This window comes from Sander lucioperca, chromosome 3, assembly GCF_008315115.2.
Source record: "Sander lucioperca isolate FBNREF2018 chromosome 3, SLUC_FBN_1.2, whole genome shotgun sequence".
Taxonomy (NCBI): Eukaryota; Metazoa; Chordata; class Actinopteri; order Perciformes; family Percidae; genus Sander; species Sander lucioperca.
This window is the reverse complement of record NC_050175.1, coordinates 41,501,116-41,521,247: the sequence shown is the minus strand read 5'-3', so window position 1 is coordinate 41,521,247 and position 20,132 is coordinate 41,501,116. Positions and strand designations below refer to the sequence as shown.

The following is a 20,132-nucleotide window of genomic DNA, read 5'->3' as shown; positions in this document are numbered from 1 at the left end:
TGACTCACTGACAGTGGGGATTATCACATTGAGCTTCTGCTGCTGGTGCTTCAACTTGGTCATGTCTCGTTTTCTTCCTGTCTCTCTCGGCCTGTGTTCACAATGGCACAAAGACGGTTTTATTCAGAGCTGCAGATAATGTAGGTGATTCAAAAAGAAGTGCAACATGAAACTGTGTATGGCGGTTTTAGACCATACTGATTCTTGACTGTCTAATTATCTTTGTGCAACTCTTTGCTAGTTGTTGCTCTAGCGACCGACTCCTCGGTAGTACTTTAGGATACTTTTAAAGACGGTGAAATCCTTCAAATGTCTTTTCAAAAATGTGCCACATAAAGGATTTCTGTTAAGTCTTTGAAGAGTCTCATTAGTATGTTTTTTTGTAACCTGCCAGAAGACAGACATTGCTGTTTCTTTTGTATCACCTGTCCATATTGCCATGCTATAAAACTCTTTGATGTCTGCGATGACAGATGGGATCAGAGTAAAGACCTGAAATGGAAATTTAGAACAGGTGCTTCTTTCAGTTGTAGAGAAGATTATTTCTCTCTGTTGAGCTACTGCATGTATCGCTTAAATGCCCAGTATGCTGGGATCATACTACACATGTTTTTTGTCTTTTGAGATCGTCACCACATTGGACAATCATATTCAATAATTCTTGCTGTGACTTGGCAGATACATGTTGGACTCAAGCGTCTACTTACTGTGACAGCAGGCCAACAGGGGGCGACTCTGCTGTCCCCGTGTTTGTCAGGTCAGAGTGTTATGGGTTGATATTGTGTAGTCTGATTTACTCCCACATTAAATGTATGTATTAATAATCCGAAAGCCAATTATTTTATTTTAAATGAATGTGTTTTTTTGTCTCGGTGACAAAAGTGAACAGGTAGATTGTTGGTTGTCTGATGCCTTTTTTTAAAATACATAAATATAGTTTTTCATAGAGATGTAGGGGATGCTACTTAATCTATTATTCTCTGTGTGAAATTATTTACCTAGGGAATCTCCACACTGTATCTTGAATGATATTGTGGTACACATACACTATGACTTATTCTGCTGTAACATGCTGTTTTATGTATTCATCAAATCCATCCTCAAATTCATTTAGGCTCCAAGACACTCTTAGACACCAAGCTTACCATTTATTCTGAATAAGCTCAGCAGCACTGTGACAAAATATGTAACACTTGAAGCTGTTCAGTCAAGGTTTTGAAAACGCAACGTGTGTCATCGATAGCAGGTGCCAGCGTGCACACACACTCACACATACTGGTCCTGATGACACTCATGAAAAGGACAGTCATCTTTTGTTCTTGGGAGTATCACTCTATCACCTAATAGAATTCCCCAGCAGTCAATAAAATGGATGAATTATGCATGTCCGCCAGCAACAGGGAATTGACAGAGCATGTAAATCAACCCCCTTCCAAAGCCTCCGAGCCGTCCGTCTGCTCTCCTCCTTGTCTTCTCGCCGTCATTTAAATATGATTGTATATATTGCATTAATAAAGAGAGAAGCATGGTGTGGGGAATTTGTTTGCAATTGGACTGCAGCGTAAACCCTCTTTTACATATAACTCACTTACAAAAGCACACACACATCACCTTATTTACTCTGCTGTTTTATGGGTGAGAGAAGGAAGGGAATACAAACACACATGTACATACAAATGCATAGGCACACCTCTGTCTATGGGAAGTCTTTATTTTAGTGAGCTACCATGCAAACCACACAAAGTAAATGAAGAAATAGCTTGTTGGGGGTTTATATAAAATCCTGCTAGTTTTACTTTTAGGAAAACCTCAAACCTCACTTACCACTGGTCGTAGTTAAAAACTCTAAACAATAAAACCATCACAGATGTATGAGCTCTTATCAAATTCAAAATGTCTCTTTTCTCCCTTGTGGATGTTCGTTTAGTTTACATGTATCAGTCAGTAATATGTCCTAAGTTACTTTCAAAAGAAAATATGCAGTAAAAGCAGAGGGATGGTCCCAAATTGCTTTTATATGGTAACACTTTATAATATGGGTGAAATACTGGTAATACAGGTCTCAAAGTTGTGTCTGATTTGACACGCATATAGACCATTGGCAGCACAAAGGATGTCATAAATTGTATCAAAAATGGGGTTAGATGTAATGTAGTCCGGCTTACCGGACATACATTGCTTTGAAAAAGCTGGAAATCGATGTCCCTCCCCTTCCGCTGTCTATTTTGCAAGGGCACCGTCGATGCATCAAGGCTTAGAGCTGGGTGGTGATGGCGTAGTGGATATGACGCATGCCTTTGGTGTGGGAGATCCTGGTTCGATTCCCACGGCGATACATCAACCAATGTGTCCCTGAGACACTTAACCCCTAGTTGCTCCAGAGCCATGCAACCTCTGATATATATATAGCAATTGTAAGTCGCTTTGGATAAAAGTGTCAGCTAAATGACATTTAATGTAATTTAATGTAAAAGCTGCCCAGGACGGTAGTGATTGGTTTAAAGCTACACTGTGTAGGAATTTCTCTCATCTAGCGGTGAAATTGTATTTTGCATTCAAATGAATAGTGCTCTCTAGCGCCTCGCTTTTTCAAATGCGTGTTGCAACTACGGTAGCCATTATGTACCAAGAAGCTATTCGTCGAGTTTTCTTTCGGGTGATGAGGTTCGTTATTTCAAACAAACTGCAAACTGCATTGAATCATTAGTGTGAGCATGTATAAGTAATTACCCTTGTAATTTAGACCGTAACATTGACTTACCTGTGGAGACGAAAGCCGGCAACTTCAGCGGCCCTTTGAAAGTCTTTCTCCTTCATTAGCTCTTTCCACCTTTGAAAGCCTACCCCGATGTTCACCCTCGTGTTATGAATTTGCCTGTCACCTTGCCTTTTTAATTCCCTTTTTCGCTTTTTTTGGCGACGCGCATTCCATCTCCTGTGGCTCGGCATAAGTATGATCCTCCATTATGAACTGAAGTGCAGTGCAGGCTTTCAAATTTGCCAGGGCAGTGACAAGCGCCTCTCGCTGATCTCCTTCTCCGTTTCAGCTGGTTTCAGTCACGTGACGCTGGCTCTGAACGAAAACGTGTTGTGGATTAGCGAGACAGGTAGGCTAGCGCTTTATGTCCCTCTCAGCGATATAGTTTTTCAAAATGCCAGAAAGACATGGAAGCCTCCTTGGACTTGCCCGTCCAATGTAAATACAGATAAGAAATTATTCGCTTACGAGGATAAGTCATTTGTAATTTTACACCAATGAGGACATATTTATGAAAGAAGACATTGATTTTAGCTAATAAAATACTTAAAACACTACACAGTGTACCTTTTTAAAGCAATACAAACAAGTCAGAGTGTTTTTTTTTCCCCCTATCCCAAAATAGATGAGCTGGTGTAGCCAGACCATACCAGCGCTGACACTGTGGAGATAGGTCTGGCAATGCGACACTAGATGTTATGAAAATCTGAAGCATTATAACTGTAATGTGCAATGAAATTGCCAATTCACAACAGACATTTAGCAGTAGCAATTCTGGATGAATTTGAATGATGTGAAATTCCAACCACCGGTACTCTTACAACTGTTTGAAGATTTTGATAGCTCTGGTAATGCTGCATGCGCACACAGAAGAATTGGTTCAACTACTTTTGGAAAAAGGCAGCATGGCCGAGCAAATGACTTAGACTCTTTATTGATCCTTTTGGGATGACTCCCGCAAGGAAATTAAATATCCAGCAGCAGATTCCAGCAGCAGATTTCAGCAGCTTACAAAACACTCTTTAAATAAAGAGGTATAAAAAAAAATACAGTATAAAAATAACAATAACGATAAACTTTTAGCTAAATATTTTTTACAAAAAGTAAACCAACAGTAAAAAACAATGAACTACAGATAAATAAAGATAAATATATAGGACTGTGTATGGTATTGTGTTATTATACAGTTAATAAATAAATGACATTTAGCATAAATTAGCAGTTAAAATGCCACTGCCATTTAAAATTTCATCCAAGCTAACAATCCTTCAGATGCAATCATGTATAATTGTCTGCATTTTTGAGTGAAGTCAAAAAGTGACACCAGAACTTTAACCGGCTTTGTTCTCTACATCCTTTTAAGTGCAGTTACATTGTTAACACCCACACCATCAGCTGCTGCCATTGATTTTTTTTTTTTTTAAACTTTCAGTTTCAGTTTTCAAACCAATTTTAAGACATTCTGCACCAGTCTGCTCTTTTCTTTGTTGTTTATCAGCCACTGCAATAAGAAAACCTGGGTTGCAACGTAATCTTTCAGCTTGTCAAAGATACAACCTATCCAAATCTAATGACCAATGATTTTCACTTGTTCCTTTCCTCAGATTAACCATTAGTGACATGTCATTGGAAAGCATAGATTCTGCTGACAAATACAGCACTTACTCAGACCATAGAATCCAAAGATGTCTGCCTAGCCTATTGTTCAGGGTGAAAAAATTGAAAATCCTAATTTCTTGTCATCTAAGTGTTGGAATGCGAATATGGAAGGCACTTTATTAGCTACACTTGTATAATGTAATGAAATCAAGTACAACAGCTCAGCTGCATATATTCTTCCTTAACAAAGCTTACAGTTTTTGCTAAAACTTTCCAAGAGGTGTTAACGCAACTATGTTTATTACTAAGTCTTATTCTGTCCTAGCTTGTTTTTATTTTCTATTCTCTTTAATGACTGTTTTTAATTGTTTTAATTGCTATTTGATGTTTTATGTAAAGCACTCTGAATTGCCTTGTTGCTGAAATGTGCTGTATAAATCAAATTGCCTTGCCTTGCCTAAGGTCGTAGTTAGTGATAGATAGATAGATAGATAGATAGATAGATAGATTTTTTTATTGATCCCAAAAAATGGGAAATAACGTTGTTGCAGCAGCAAAATTTCAGACACACAGCACACATACAGAGTAAACATTAAATAATAGGAAACAATATACATGAAATAATAATAGAATAATACACTAGCAATATTTAAAATATATACAATTTGGAAATAAAATGTACAACTGTTTCAATAGTGGTGGTGTTTCTAATCTTTTATTAGAAATCCATCTTAATATAATGCAGTCAAGTACAACATCATTGCTAACTACAACTTTAGTAATAAACATATAGTTAAAGTGCTCATATTATGCTAATTTTCAGGTTCATAATTGTATTTAGAGGTTGTACCAGAATAGGTTTACATGGTTTAATTTTCAAAAAACACCATATTTTTGTTGTACTGCACATTGCTGCAGCTCCTCTTTTCACCCTGTGTGTTGAGCTCTCTGTTTTAGCTACAGAGTGAGACATCTCACTTCTGTTCTATCTTTGTTGGGAGTTGCACATGCGCAGTAGCTAGGTAAGGACTACTAGCCAGTCAGAAGCAGAGAATGAGTGCGTGCCACGCTAGCAGCTAGGCGAGCATTATAACGTGTGTTACAAAGTGACGCACGTTTGTCTCTGAAGTAAAGGCTGGACTACAATAGAGCTGTTTGGAGCAGTTTGTGAACAGTGTTTTCTGTTGGAGATGGTAAGTCTTTTTGGGGTGGACATTGGGCTTTTTCACTTTGTAAACCTATAACATGCACAAAAAAGATATATAACACAATAAAGGAAAGGGAAAAAGCCAAAAAGCATAATGTGAGCACTTTAAATCAATACCTCTCTGATAGTGTCAATCAAAATTGGGCATTATTATCTTTGTAAAGGTAGAATTTATGGCTGAGCTGTTTTACTGGATTGAATTAGATTTTAGAGGTGTATCAAAGTGTAAAAAGTAGCGCTCAAGGAAGAGTTAAGATCCATGTGAGTATTAATAGAAACTCTTCTCCACATGTTTCCCTCATTGAGAGAGGTTGGCATGTACAGTACTGTAGGTGTCCAGCACACCACATTCATTCAGATACACAGGAGGCCCCTAAGGTTAGAATTTTGCTTAGAAACTCAAATTTCTTCAACACTGGTAAAATGATAAATGGCAGCAGCAGAGTGGGTTAAGGTAATGGAGTGGTTTTGCTGGCATGTGGGGCTGAGAAAACAAGAAATACACACGGTTTTCTGGCAGTGGAGCGTTGGAAGTCTCCTTTTTAGGATGTCTCTTAGTCTCCAGCACATCACAAGCATCTATTCTTCTTTGAATTCTTGTCGTGTTGTGTTTATTGTCCTATAGGAATCGAGGATAAGAGGAATACATTGGGGATTGGCCATTGGCTGAATCTACAGTTAGTTGCATTTGTTTAATCAGAAACTGTGTTAAAACTGTGCGACATCATCAGTAGAAATAGAACTCACAATGTGGTTCTTTATTATAGCCTGAGCCTGCAAATTGTCTTTCACAGCATAAAACAACTCACCTTCAGGCTTTACTGTGGCCCTTCATCGGACATTATGTGGGTATATGTTATATTTAAAGGCTTTATAATACTGGTGGAGTGTTTTGTAGATGTGACACAGCACAGGACACACAGAGTTCACGTTGCTTTAAGCACCCCGAGGGCCCACCGGAGCCATTTCAAAGAACAGTATGCGAGTTATGGGTTGCAGGCTTCATTATAATATGCACTAATCAAACGATCGGTTTACTCTTGGGGACTCTGGGAGGGTAAAAAAAAAAAGCAAATAAAGTCAGGTATGCAAGAGCTGTTTTTGTCTCGAGGGCCCTGCAGCTTTTCATTACGAGCCAGAGGAAAACAAAAACATTTTCATGGCTGAGTCACTTGAGAAGCCCCAGCCCGTGCTGTTGGCACCAGGTTGTTTCTCACATTCATTTCTATTTGTTTATTCAGTCATTTATTACCTATTACCTAGTCTGATTTATTTCTCCCCTCTTTTGTGTCTCACATTCCTTGAACATGATTGAAATTCATAGAACTGTTGAGATTATGTTCTGGTCAAAAGGATGGAAGTTGAATTTGCTTACAAAGACGGTGGATGGGTTTGCAGATATACAGAGAGAGAGGAGGAAAGTAAGGAGTGAAAAAGAGACTTGATCTGAACAGAGAAAAACAAGAGAAAAGAGAGGCAAAACAGAAAAGTTTAGAGCTTGCCACACTATCCATGAATAATGAATCCTCTTTTCATTTTTTTGTGTGGCAGTTGTGATTGCACCTGCCTCTCCCTTGTGCTGCAGGTAGCATGACCCGTGCCCAACCACTGTCGCAGCACCACTGATTGCTCTGTGACTGCACTGCCTTCGTCAACACACACACACACACACACACACACACACAAACACACAAACACACACACTTCTTTAGTGATCTACAGCTTCCCCTCGCCCAGGTATGCTGACTTTGCCGCCACTCTGTGTTACGGAAGGCCGAGTCACCACTCACACATACCAAATGTGTTCTTCCACCCCAAAGCCCTTCTCTGAAGTCTCCATGGCTGCCACCGCCTTCAAAGCTGAATGGCATAACGGGGGACAAGATTGTGTTCGAGGCCTCTACATGTTGACAGGATATTCTCAACACCTCTCCTGGACCCAGCTACACACTAGAAGAGGTTCAGAAGAAGGGGGGATGTTATTCTTTCCTACTTCTTGAAACTGAAAGACAATTTTTAGGTGTTACGATAAGGAAAGTCAATATCTAGACATTTTTTTTGAAAGGTAAACTATATTTGACTGCGTGTTTGTAACGGGATATAACAACATTATGTGTCCTTTTATGCACACCACAACGGAAACAATGTGGAAAGTTGTAGCTGCTGGAAGTGGAATTAGGGAAAGCACTGACACAAAACCTGAACGGGAGAGCAAGGCCAATTAGCATCAATGCACCTCATCCCTGTAATCTTCACGTTGCTTGTACTGTATGAGTGTACGTGTGTGTGCATCTGCTTTTTGTCACGAAATAAAGTGACAGTGGCAGTAGGGAGCTAATTTAACAGCTCTCCGCAGGTGAATACAGATAATGCAGTTTTAATTAGAGCCTCATTTACCAGCATCTCTCACCAAGGACCTGCAGCTAATGCACACGATATCCTTCATATCCTTAAAGCAGGCACCTTGTCTTTATTTAAATGACTACAAGTGATCCTTCACAATAGCGCAAGGTGTCTTTTAGCCCATTTGGCTCAAGCCAATTTACTTTGTCTCCCTCCCTCATGGTCTATAAACAGTAAAACATTCTTTGTTCCACAGAGCACTTTAGCTGCTGCAGTAAGATTGACTTGAATGAGAATGAGAAATTGCCTGGTGGTTTGATACGTGCTGTGTGTTCCTCTTTCAAGTACAAGAGAAAGCTGTCAATGCCCTTAATGGTGCATGCGGCACTAAAGGCCAAGAGTTTGAATAGTTGTCCTGGTGAGGCTGACTGCAGGAATGCCTGGCATAGCCAACTCTTTCAGAGGAATTTCTCATTCAGCAGGGATTTGTCATGCAGAGCCTCTCAGCAGAATCAGCCATACTCTCTAATGTGCACAGGGAAGTAGTCAATGTACAGAAAGCCATTTGGCATTTTTAGTGGTTCTGTGTTATGTTCTGCGGTCTCAGAACCAAAAAAAAAAAAAGGCGGCTGCCTACTTATGTTACCTCTTTTTTCCCCATCTTGAAGACCCAGGGCATTCTCTGTCAGCCGTCCTGCTGAGCATCATATTTTTTGTGTATGGTTTCTTTATTATACAATCTACTGCTGTCAGAATTGGCTCAGTGTGCTGTTTGATAGCACACTTTTAGACTGACATAGTCATCTGGGTCCCTCATTTTGGGCCATTTGTTACCTTCTGATTTCTTTGTGTTGGCATTCTAAACTCTTATGAGGACTATGGTTAACTGCTCCTCAGATCTCTGCAGGGTAAATCCAGACAGCTAGCTAGACTATCTGACCAATCTGAGTTTTCTGTTGCACGACTAAAACAACGTACACATGTTCCACCAAAACAAGTTACTTCCCGAGGCTGTTTTGAGAGACACAGTTGCTCCGTCCGGCGCTTAACGCCACCCAAGGCAATTGTGATTGGTTAAAAGAACTGCCAATAAACCAGAGCACATTTTTCTCCCATCCAGGAATGCTGTTACGACCAGCCAGACCCTCCTCCGCAGCGCTGTAGAGGAAGGTCTGGCAATGCGAGACTATACATAGGTGAACAACTGGTTTGTTATTATGTTATGTTACGTTATGTTCTAGATATTTCAACATTATTTTAGAATATAAGCTGTTGCATTACTGTGACGTAAACAAATAAAATAAGAAGTACAGTTGCAAACCCGGATCATGTGTGAACAATGACAACCAGGTATATTAACCTTACTAACCTTTATAGCAGTCTGGTATAGAAGGGTCAAATGCTGGTTAAACGCATGTTTGATTAATCTGCATCAAACACAGGCTTTTGTGTGAGAGTGGTGTTGGACATGTTACCGCTGCCCCCTACAATCGGTAAGGAAAATGTACAAAAAGCCTACAAAGCAGCGGTCTGTAATTGCATTTAAATCTTCAACACATATAATTTTGCACTTCATTTTTCAGACAGTAAAGTTTCACACGTATAAGACAGCAAGTCTCGCTAACCTGAAGGGGTTAGCTGACTATTATACTTTTATGTGATTGCGGTTCACGCTGAAGTTAATTGTCTATTTTATCCCTACAATACAAGTGATGTCATTTTGGTGACAGCAGGTCAAGTGCCACTCGAATGCTCCACTCCAGCACAGACAGACAGGCAGGCAGGCAGAAGGTCTCAAAAAGACCACTGCTGCCAAAACCAAGAACTAGTCAGGGAGAGAGAAACAGGAGCTCATGTGGAAGCCCTAGCTAGCCAGCAGTTTGTATAAAACAAGTCTGGCTTTGCCAGACCCTCCTCCCAGGCGTGCTGAAGGAGGGTCTAACTACTCCACATAGCATTCTGGGATGGGAGGAAAACGTGTTCTGGTATAATGGCATTTCTTTAAACCAGTCAGAATCGTCATGGGCGGTGCTAAACTCCGCATAGATCCACTGCAAAATAGTTGTGTGAGAGAAAACTCAGGTTGGACAGATAGTCTAGCTAGCTGTCTCAATTTACCCTGCAGAGATCTGAGGAGCAGTCAACAATAGTCCTCATAAATCCACCGAATTTAAAATTCCAACACAAAGAAAGCGGAAGGAAACGGAAAATACATGCATCCGGCGGAATTTCCTGCAGCACCGGCGCAATCTCAGAAGTGGAACGCGAAGGATATAGACTAGTTTAAAACTAAATCAACCTGCAGCATAGTGTTGTTTTCCTCAGTGCACTCTTTAGCTCTGCATGTATCCTCACTCTGTGCAAAAACCATTATGCACTGATCTTGCGTTCCTCGGTTGCATCTTACTTGCTGTGGTCCCTTTTTGAATTGTTCTCTTCCTCAGCCGGCCCACTGCTACTACTTGTCTCCCCTGCCTCTATGTTTCTCTCTTTCTGAATGCAGAGTTCTCTCTGTAAGCTACCGATTTCTGTTTTCTGTCCTCTCAGCCTCCTCCTACTCTAATGCTCCAGTGGTTGTTGAATCAAGCCAGAGCTTCCCCCCTGGGCCTGTTGGGAAAATCAAAGTTGGGACTGTTTTAAAATGGAGGAGGGTCATTGGTTCAAAAAGAGGCTATACAAATATTTGTGTGGTTATATTTTTGGATTAAGCACAAATAGTTTATAATGATAAATATTTAAGGTTGCCCAGTCTGAAATGAGTCAAAACATGAATCAAACAACTGTTGTTTTCAGTGAGCTAGTTCTAACTCCTGCCACTGTGTATTTCAGTATGTAAATATATCTTTTATACATGAAAAAGAATGATTTTAACTGAAGGACAAAATATATAATATGAAATTTGAGCACAACACAGAGTGAATAGTACGTAGAGCCTGTACAAGAGAAGGAAAATACTCAAAACGATGAGGTTGTAAACCATCGTATGAACATTTTGGTCTGAATACATATCACCTCTGTCAATACTTAATGAAAAGAAACCACGGTTCTTGAAGTTAGACTCACTTCTCCTTGATGTCAGATTGCTGTATTTATTTATTGTCGATGCATGTCACCCCAGTTAATTTACAGCTGATGAAAGAGAACGAAAACATTTGTTATGGCGATGTAACAACTGCAGCGGTGACACTGCACAAACTACAAGCCCCAGCTGTTACTTCAGTTAGCCTTGGTACATGTACTCTTTTAAAATATTAACGCCTCGAGATTTCTGAATTCTCAAGCAGTCCAGAAGAATTGGAGATTGCCTTTTTCAGGGCAGTTGACTCGGATCTTTTATTTATTCAGAGAGTTGGTAAAAGGTGACAGATGATGGAGTCAACCTGAGGCTTGTAGGTGAACACGGAGCTCCAGAGGCTGCAACCTTTACCACTCAGTGAACTGAATGAGTGGGAAGGAATTATGCTTTATGGAAATGGACTGTAATTACTTTTTACATAAGTCTGGTTCAAAAAACTGTTGAGGCCTGAGGTCTCCTGCATGTGATGCTGACAGTGTTACATGTAAAGCCCCAAAGGTCATTCATACTATTTTTAAAAATGAAAAGGAGGAGGTCAGGAGACTTGGTCACAGTCACATCTAAATCATTTATCTTTCTTCCTTCCCCACAACTTTGTATCTCTCTCTGTCTCCAGTGATGGTCGTGTGGAGGTGCTGGGAGGAGGCAGTGTCCAGATATCTAATCTCACAGAGGAGGATGCCGGCATCTACACCTGCATGGCCGAAAATACCAATGGAACCATTGAAGCCCAGGCCCAACTCACCATACAAGGTACCCTCAACAGCCCACATTGTCGACTTTCTGTTGTATGACCAGAGGCATAAAATCATTACACTGCCAGAAGCGCACATCAAAATATATCAGGTTACGTACGTACAAGTCAGCCAATCTTAGAACATAGTCATGGCTTTTTGTATTGGTAACAAAGTGATCGTAAGGGCTAAAATTGAGGCATAGATTGGAAATTTTCAAAATTCAAGTAAGGATGCATTAGTTAGTTACTAAGGAGAGTGCAGTGGTGGAGAACTGAAAACAGTCTCATTTCATCTGATTATGTTTGGGAATGAGCTTATTAAATGCCCTGAGGACGCATATTCCAGACCTGAAACAAAGCAACTGACAATTCAGTTTGAAATGAAAGTGTGTGTCTTGCATGCAAACTATGTAGAGGTGCACAAGCAGGTAACTCAGCCATGTCGAGGTGTCCTGCACACTATGAAAAAGGATATGTCCTTGGAGATATTGAGGCAGTTTTGACAGTGAGTGATGTATATAGCATAAGTAGGCAGCATATGGAGTTTTAGCACCTGTTCATTTCACATACTGTAACTCCACCCCACACAGGAATAACAGAAAGATTTGAGCTGCATATGTTGCTGGCAGGAGAAAGACAACTACTAGAATAAGTAGAGACTGAAAGAGTAGCTCGTTTTTTTTTTTTTAAGATACCAGACAACATAGTGAGAGGACACATACAGTTTACCTCTGCAAAATGAAGCACCATACAGTGTGTTTTCTTAAATGTTTGTCCAAATCATTCATTCACACTAATCACACTTAGTATTAGGGATGCACCGAATCCATATTTTTGGAGTTTGCCCAAATACCGAATCCGCTGGTTAAGATTCTGCCGAATCCGAAACTGAATACCGAATTCTACTCCCATCCTCAGTCCATTAACACAGTCAACACATTAATGAAGTAAACAACATCCACAGCAGTGTATTTTTCATTTTATTTTATTTTAACTGTAAAAAAAAGAATAGGCAACATTATGCCAGGAAGACAAGTGGGGGAAACTATTTTGACAATTACCAAGCAAAGCTGGTAATGGTCGTCTGGTTAACACACGTTTTTAGCTGTGACTGTCCTTCCTTTCCTTGTCTAACCTGAAGTTGCTGCATTTTGGCTGCCGTCTGTAGATTCCTTCATACACAACTCGTATTCTTTGAGATGTTTCATACGCAAATGTTTTAACAGCGGTGATGTTGTGTATTGTTTAGGGTCCTTGCCACCACGAGACAAATCTGCATTGCAGATTGAACATGTAGCTCTACTTGAATCGCCTTCTTTTGACTGAAACTACTGCCAAGCACACTTTTTCTGCTCACGAGTTCCATTTTCACTTTCACTTCAATCACAGCCTACTGCATTGAACGGTCCACCTACGTAAACACCTTCCCCTAATCAACGGCGGCGTCATTACATCAACCAGCGTAGTGCGCGTAGTGCAAGCGTAGGGTTCGATGGAAAAAAATTCTAAGGTTCGACAGAAACCGAACCCCGTCAAAAAGCCCAATATTTGGCCGAATCCGAAGCCGAATCCTGGATTCGGTGCATCCCTGCTTAGTATTAAATAGTAAGTAGTAGACAAAATAATCAGCATTGCAATTTGAGCTGTATTTGTATAATTTTGCTCCATGTGGCATTACAGCAACAGTACACACGTGTCTGTGTTATATACTGCAAGGTTTGTCCTGTTCATGATTTAAAATGAATTTCTGGCAGTTTATGAGCTTCAGGTCGAAATGGTGATCGTTCTTATTTTAGGTCAATTCTGTGAAGAAACTAGACTGCTGATGCTGTAGTATTTAACACTCAACAGTCAGTGTTGATGAGCAAATTAAAATTCTCGACATATTCGTTTTGAGACATATTTTTTACGAGTATTAATTATCACACTTTCCCAAGCAGCAGCTGTTATTTCCCAAGGGAATGCTGACTAGTCTTTGCTTTAATTTGTACAAAACTGGTCTATAATAAATACATAAATAAGCTGGATATTTATGCCATGGTGCAAAATATAAAAACGTATAACATCTTTAAAAAAACAACTAGAATGTATAGTGTGACCAGTGATACCTTTACTAATATTCTGCACTGTTAAGTCACACTGCACTGTCAACACAAATGACCAGCACTTGAAATCATCATAACAAGTTGTCAATATTCAGAACTCGGAGCACTTAGATGAACTTTGACTCATCACTATTTATTTTTTTCACACCCCAATCTCTTTATCGGCTTCTCTCTTCCTAAACATTTATACAACTGTTCTTTGAAAATGTCCTCATTCCCAAAGCACAAATAAAACCCTGATATGACCTATTTCAGACACTATATTCACCCGTGCCTCATGTGGTGACAATAAGTGAACCATGTAAAAATTCAGCAAGGATAAAACAATAAATCAAGAACACTATATCCACACGCTGTGCAAGAGGGACACTCACAACAATCATAATTGTTGCATCACATTGTTTTTTTTCTGTTATGCTGAAAAGGAAAATGACATCACTAATTGTCTGTCTTTATTTGAGATACAAAAACTGTGAATGAACAAATCCACAAATCCAAGTGTAGCATTTGAGTAGGTCATTTTGCAGCTTCAACTATGTTTCCCTTCTGGTTGTAAACCAAAGGAAATACATTTTTTGTACCCATGCGATAAATAAAGCTAGGTTCTTGATGTTGGTGGTTCAGTAGTTAATGAAAATCGCATCTCCCAACTCTAAACTTGCAAAATAATGTACATATCAAAGTCATTTTTGTCAGATATATTATGACCAACTATAAATGGTTCAGGGCAATGTGATTACGTCTGTATCTTCAAATAAATACCTAGGATTCTTTGAGTGATTCTCTCTCTCTTTAAAGCCTCACATTCAGCAACTTGCGGTGGTTGAAGCTGAGGCTGGGTTGTGTTTTATAAATATGTCTTGCTTTTCTTTTGATGCTTAAAAAGGAGACTTGTTGCTGCTACTTTTACGTCATGCATGTTTATCTTAGGGCCCTCACTCACCATTGGTCCTTGTATGCTAGGGTTGGTTGGCCTGCATTGTCCATCCGTGGACTTAATCACTGGCATGTCGTCACTTATAAGGCAATTCCTAACTTGCTTCCTTCATATCTATATAAATTTATCCATCTGAAAAATGCTGGAAGCTACCGTCTCCGCTCTGTGCCATATTCGCAAGACTTACTTTGCTATCTGTCCCCAACGTCCGTCTTGAAATAGAAAAAAAATTTTTTTTTAAATGTGGCCGGGTTATATATATATATATATATATATATATATATATATATATATATATATATATATATATATATATATATATATATATATATAAGTTCAACTACCCCATAAATATTAATATCTATGCATTAGATATTGGTGAGAGAAATCCTACTGATTAAAGTTAGATTATTCTCACACATATGAGACTCCCACAGTAACTGCCTTGTAATTACTGTTGTCAGACTTTGTGTTGTTAAGAAAAATACACATGAACACAGACACATCTAGTGTGCTTGTATGCTTTTCCCAGGTGAAGCAACTCAACAGGATTTGGTATGAAATAACTTTAGGATTGAGGAGGGGGGGGAGACACCCTGAGGCTAATTCCCGGCTTCATTGCATTTCACACGCAGCCACATCATGCTATGACTCAATCTCTTTCTTCCCCAAATCCCTTCATCTCTTCATCACCCCTCCACCACCCTTTCATCATTTCCCGTTGCTCACTGTGGTTAAAGGAGACAGTAATGGAAAATTGGATCAGGTCACAGGAGGACAGCTGACTTCACTGGTTTTTCAGTCAAGTCTGTCAACCGAATTCTCGCTGAAATCCCTCATGTCTCTGACCTGACCCCTGCCAACCTCCACCTCCAATGTGACACGACTGTAGAGGATTGATCAGCACTCATGGAATACTGTTGAGTCAGTCATTGTCATACGATAAAACAGTTTGATTCAATCCCATGCTGTAGACTCGCAGGCCTTATTGCATTTGCTTCATCCCGATTCATGAAGCAACCAGATTGTGGCATTGATTTGCTCCCTTGACAACAGAAGTCACACTTGAAAGGTCAATTGATTCCCTCAAAGAAGTAATTTTGCTCATAAAAGACCCTCATACAAATCAGTGTGCTCTGAATCTATACTAACATCATAACAATTGTTTCCTATGATTGACTGCTTCTAAAAACAGGGCCTCTTTTGCTGCAGTAACAAGGAGAAAATGTGTGTTTACAGCCAGTGGCTTTCCATAAACACTGGACAGTTTGTGCCTAGGGAAAGAGAGTCAGCCGGGGATTTGATACGGTAAAACATCGTTAGGGTTAGCCTGGAGATAGCTTGGGGGTTTGTGATGCAGCTGGTGCTGATCTCTGGAGGGAGCAATGCATGGGGGCTGCAGCAGGTACACACACACACACACACACTAACACACAACAATGCAAACATAATGATGCCACACAAGGTCAATTATACGCATACTTTGTACACCTGTATGCATTCACTTCACATGCTTGGTTTTCAGATGTATCTGTTGTTCAGACATTGAACCTGCTATGGTGGCTCTTCAGTTGACTTAAGGCCGGCTACACACTGGCTGCGTGGCGTGTCCATTTTTATTTCGGCTCCCTGTTAACAGGTTAGAGCTTGCATACTGCCTGCGTGACAAGCACTGAAAAGCGCCAAAAACGCGTGCATGCTATAGGACCCACGCCTATTTTTCACGCGACACGCAAGCGTGTTGGAAGCGTTTCCATTCAAAATAGAATAGGAAAAGATGTTTATATGTCATTTTGACACAAATAAATTTAATATATGACATTTTGATGTTTGAAAGTCTCTAGGTTTTGACATAAATGCAGATAGAAATGTAATTTAAAAAAAATAATAATACATAATTATCGATTTTCAAATATTGCACCTGTCAATACAGAACGAAATATTCTGTAGCCTATTTTGCCGTCAATACTGCCGACGTTGTCTTTGCTGTAATCAAATCAGTATATATTTATGTTTAACATGAAGTATAGTACTGCTTGAGTGCAGTATATCAATGGGAAACACACATGTGTACAGACAAGGCTAGCAGCAGACAACGCCACGCTCACGCCACGCATCCAGTGTGTAGCCGGCCTAAGTCTTCTTGGTTGCTACTACCCACATTATTTTCAATCAATAAGCTTTGGTAACTACTATTTGTTAGACACAAAAACTAAGTTTCATGTTATTGAACGTATAGATTTACAGTGCCCTAACAAATGTGACAACACATTTACAGTAGTATACACAGATTGTTCTGAAAAAGATATACTGTATGTCATAGTATGTGAATTAGTAAAGTATGATCCAGTCAAATCTCTGAAATAATCTGATTAGTATTAATTATAGTGGTCTCTAACTGTAGTGTACATGGAAGAGGGGGAAACGGTTTCCCAGCAACTACCAAGACATTTACACTCCCTCAGCAGTGAACCCTACTGATCACACCACTGATTACCACTTCATTATGGCGGAGGTCTGGACAGAAAGGTGACACAGTGGGTCTTTTTCGAACAAGTTAAGATTGGTAGCAAACAATGGCAGATTTATGGCTTAACTAGTCATTCTCCATGCTAACAAAGCAGTTAGCTGTTTGGCTGCATAGCTTATATGGACAAAACTGAACAAACAGGATAACCTCTTTGCAATGTGAAATGATATACAAACAGTTTCAGAAGAGATAATGTCAGCAGCTGTCATAAATAAGCAAATAGTTATCCCAGAGCAGCGTGTTCCAAATCTTTTTTTATTAAATACAATCTAAATGCCGGTGAGATAAAGGGCCCAGGAGTCTGTATTTGTGTAAAGAGAAACCCAATGCGGCATTATAGTGAAGCTAAATGTTTTCTTCTACTACAATAGAACTCAGGGCAGGTAGTTTTGAAGAATGTCAGGCTCTAAATTAAAGTGTTATCAATAACACATCTTCCTTCACATCACATCTAATATTGTGTGTGTGTGTGTGTGTGTGTGACTTTGCTGTGACATCTCACCCTCTATTAGAGCTGGCAAGAGGATAAATGAGGCCAGAGGAGGCAGCAGCTTTTGATTATGGTCTTGCGTGACAGGGGCACCACCCAGACCTGGACTCTGTATGTGTGTGTTTGCAGGACAGAAATAGTTTCTCCACAAACGTGCATGTTTCCAGTTTAATAGGGCTCCGAGTCTATCATGGCCTCATGCTATCATGTCATCAACTTAATTGTTCTTTCCATGTACAGCGCTCACATGCAGGAAATCCCTGCCCTGTTTAAAAGTGTTCACGTCTCTCCTATGGGCTAAGGATTTATAACCACAGACAGGAGGAGTGTTTTGGCCTTGTTGTATAAATGAGCAAAAATAGACAGCAACATAAAAAAAAAAATAAAAAAAACAAGATGCTACATTTCAACTCGCAGTTCTAGCTTCTTCTTTACTCTTTTGTAGCGAGAGAAAAGTAAGACATTGTCTCTATATCGCATCTACATACTTAAGGCAGCTCACGTTGGTCCACCGGGAAAAATATGTCGCGACTGTAACTTAACAAAAGTCAATGCATGTGTGGCTTCTATTAACATTTCAGTTGAAAATGCTGTAGAGGGATTTTTTTTTTTCCTGAACTGTTCTCAAAGCATTTTGTTTCCAGCTAGTGACAGGAATAGTTGTTTTAAATGACGCATGGAAGAATTAGGAATCTGATAAGATCTAGTGGATATTTTGGTCTGTTTTTACTTTGGCATGCCTTCTTCCTGCCCTCCCTCCAGTGTCACAAAGCAGATGTATTCTGGTTGAAATAAAAATAAACTTTCCATCCATTAAAAGAGCACTAATCTGATAAGAAGCAATACCCACAGGCACACACCTTTTCCCTTTTTCACAGTGGGGGTCTTCTCAGCCAGAGTAGTGAGAGGTGTGGGGAGGTGTCTCTGTCCGATTTCACATCTGCATGATGTGTGTCTCTGTGTTTTTACATTGAGTCCAAGTGCTTTATTGTGTTACTTTGTCCCATGTTGCTCCATCTGCAGTGGGGAGCCAGGTCCAGCTTGGGCCAACCTTATCAGGTGTTTGAGTGGGCAGCAGCTTCTGACAGGAATTACTCAGCCTGTCAAAAGTGGATTCATTGAGTCATTCATCACCACATTGCTAGTTTGATGTCACTCCTCAGGAAAGTTTGATTCTGGTAATGGTTCCTAAAGATGCCTGTTATCACAGGGATTGTTGATTGTTGATCTTTAGGGAAATGTTACATCCATTTGTAACCCTTGTAGCCGTGTGTGTGTGTGTGTGTGTGTGTGTGTGTGTATATATATATATATATATATATATATAATTTTTGATACTGAAGTATCTAAATCCTAAACGTTTACTGTATTAGTATTCAAGACAAACAAACCTACTCCTCAAGTAGAGATGGTCCGATACCATTTTTCGCTTCCCGATACCGATTCTGATACCTGAACTTGCGTATCGGCCGATACCGAGTACCGATCCCATACCAGTGTGTCATATATTTTATTATGTTTTAACAACTGTATACTACTATCCCTGTATGGATGTGATATTACTTCTATCTTTGTTGTTGGTCTGGCTCAGGTTAAACTCTTTGTGAAACATGAACACAAACAATGAATGCCGTAGAACTTTCTTGTATTATCCAGTTTGACAGTCAGTTATAACGGAAAAAGAACATAAATGAACTACTTTAACATAGATTTTCTTTAGGGCTTTATTACGTGGTATCGGATCGGTGCATAAACTCCAGTACTTCCCGATACTGATACCAGCATTTTAGGCGGAGCCGAACATCTCTATCCTCAAGCAGGGCTACACAATTAATCGCAATTTTATTGTAAAATACCACTCTGAATTAAGTATTGGGGCGCTGCAGAGATGTCCCGGCCTACAAGTCATAGTTTACGGACTTTAGAAAAAATCTTTCTTTGGGACAGATCCTTGTAAAAAATCACACCCTGATAATTTCAATATATTTTTTAGGGCGATGCGATTAAGGGCCGAACATAACGCGTTCATTTTTTTTTTAATCGCATGCCGCCATTTATTAATTTATTTTACACTTCACTTGGCTTCGCGTCGTGCCTAACAGGCTACTATTTTGACCCTTTGCTGCACCGTTACTTATCATCAAGCTGCGATACTTCCTCCTACTGCAGGCTGCAGGCATGATGGAGAAAGACAGCAGCAACACAGTTCTCAATGGCGCTTTTTATTTTCCAAAACTCCCGGACGGCTCAGTAGACAAGTTGAAAGCCATATGCACATAGGGTCAAGCCGAATTAAAATATCACCGAAACACGTCAAGATTGAGCTACCACCTACGAGCTAACGTGACTCA

The 20,132-nt window shown here is 39.8% G+C and overlaps 1 protein-coding gene across 16 annotated transcripts in view; it reads left to right on the top strand.

Moving 5' to 3' along the window:
• The window catches only part of neo1a (neogenin 1a), a 180,034-nt gene that overhangs the window by 100,391 nt on the left and 59,511 nt on the right, over positions 1 to 20,132 (top strand). For all 16 annotated transcript variants that reach the window (XM_031290018.2, XM_031290027.2, XM_031290024.2 and 13 more), the window contains exon 5: positions 11,600 to 11,736. In XM_031290018.2, coding sequence (XP_031145878.1) covers positions 11,600 to 11,736 — 137 coding nt within the window. The remainder of the gene's footprint in view (positions 1 to 11,599; positions 11,737 to 20,132) is intronic.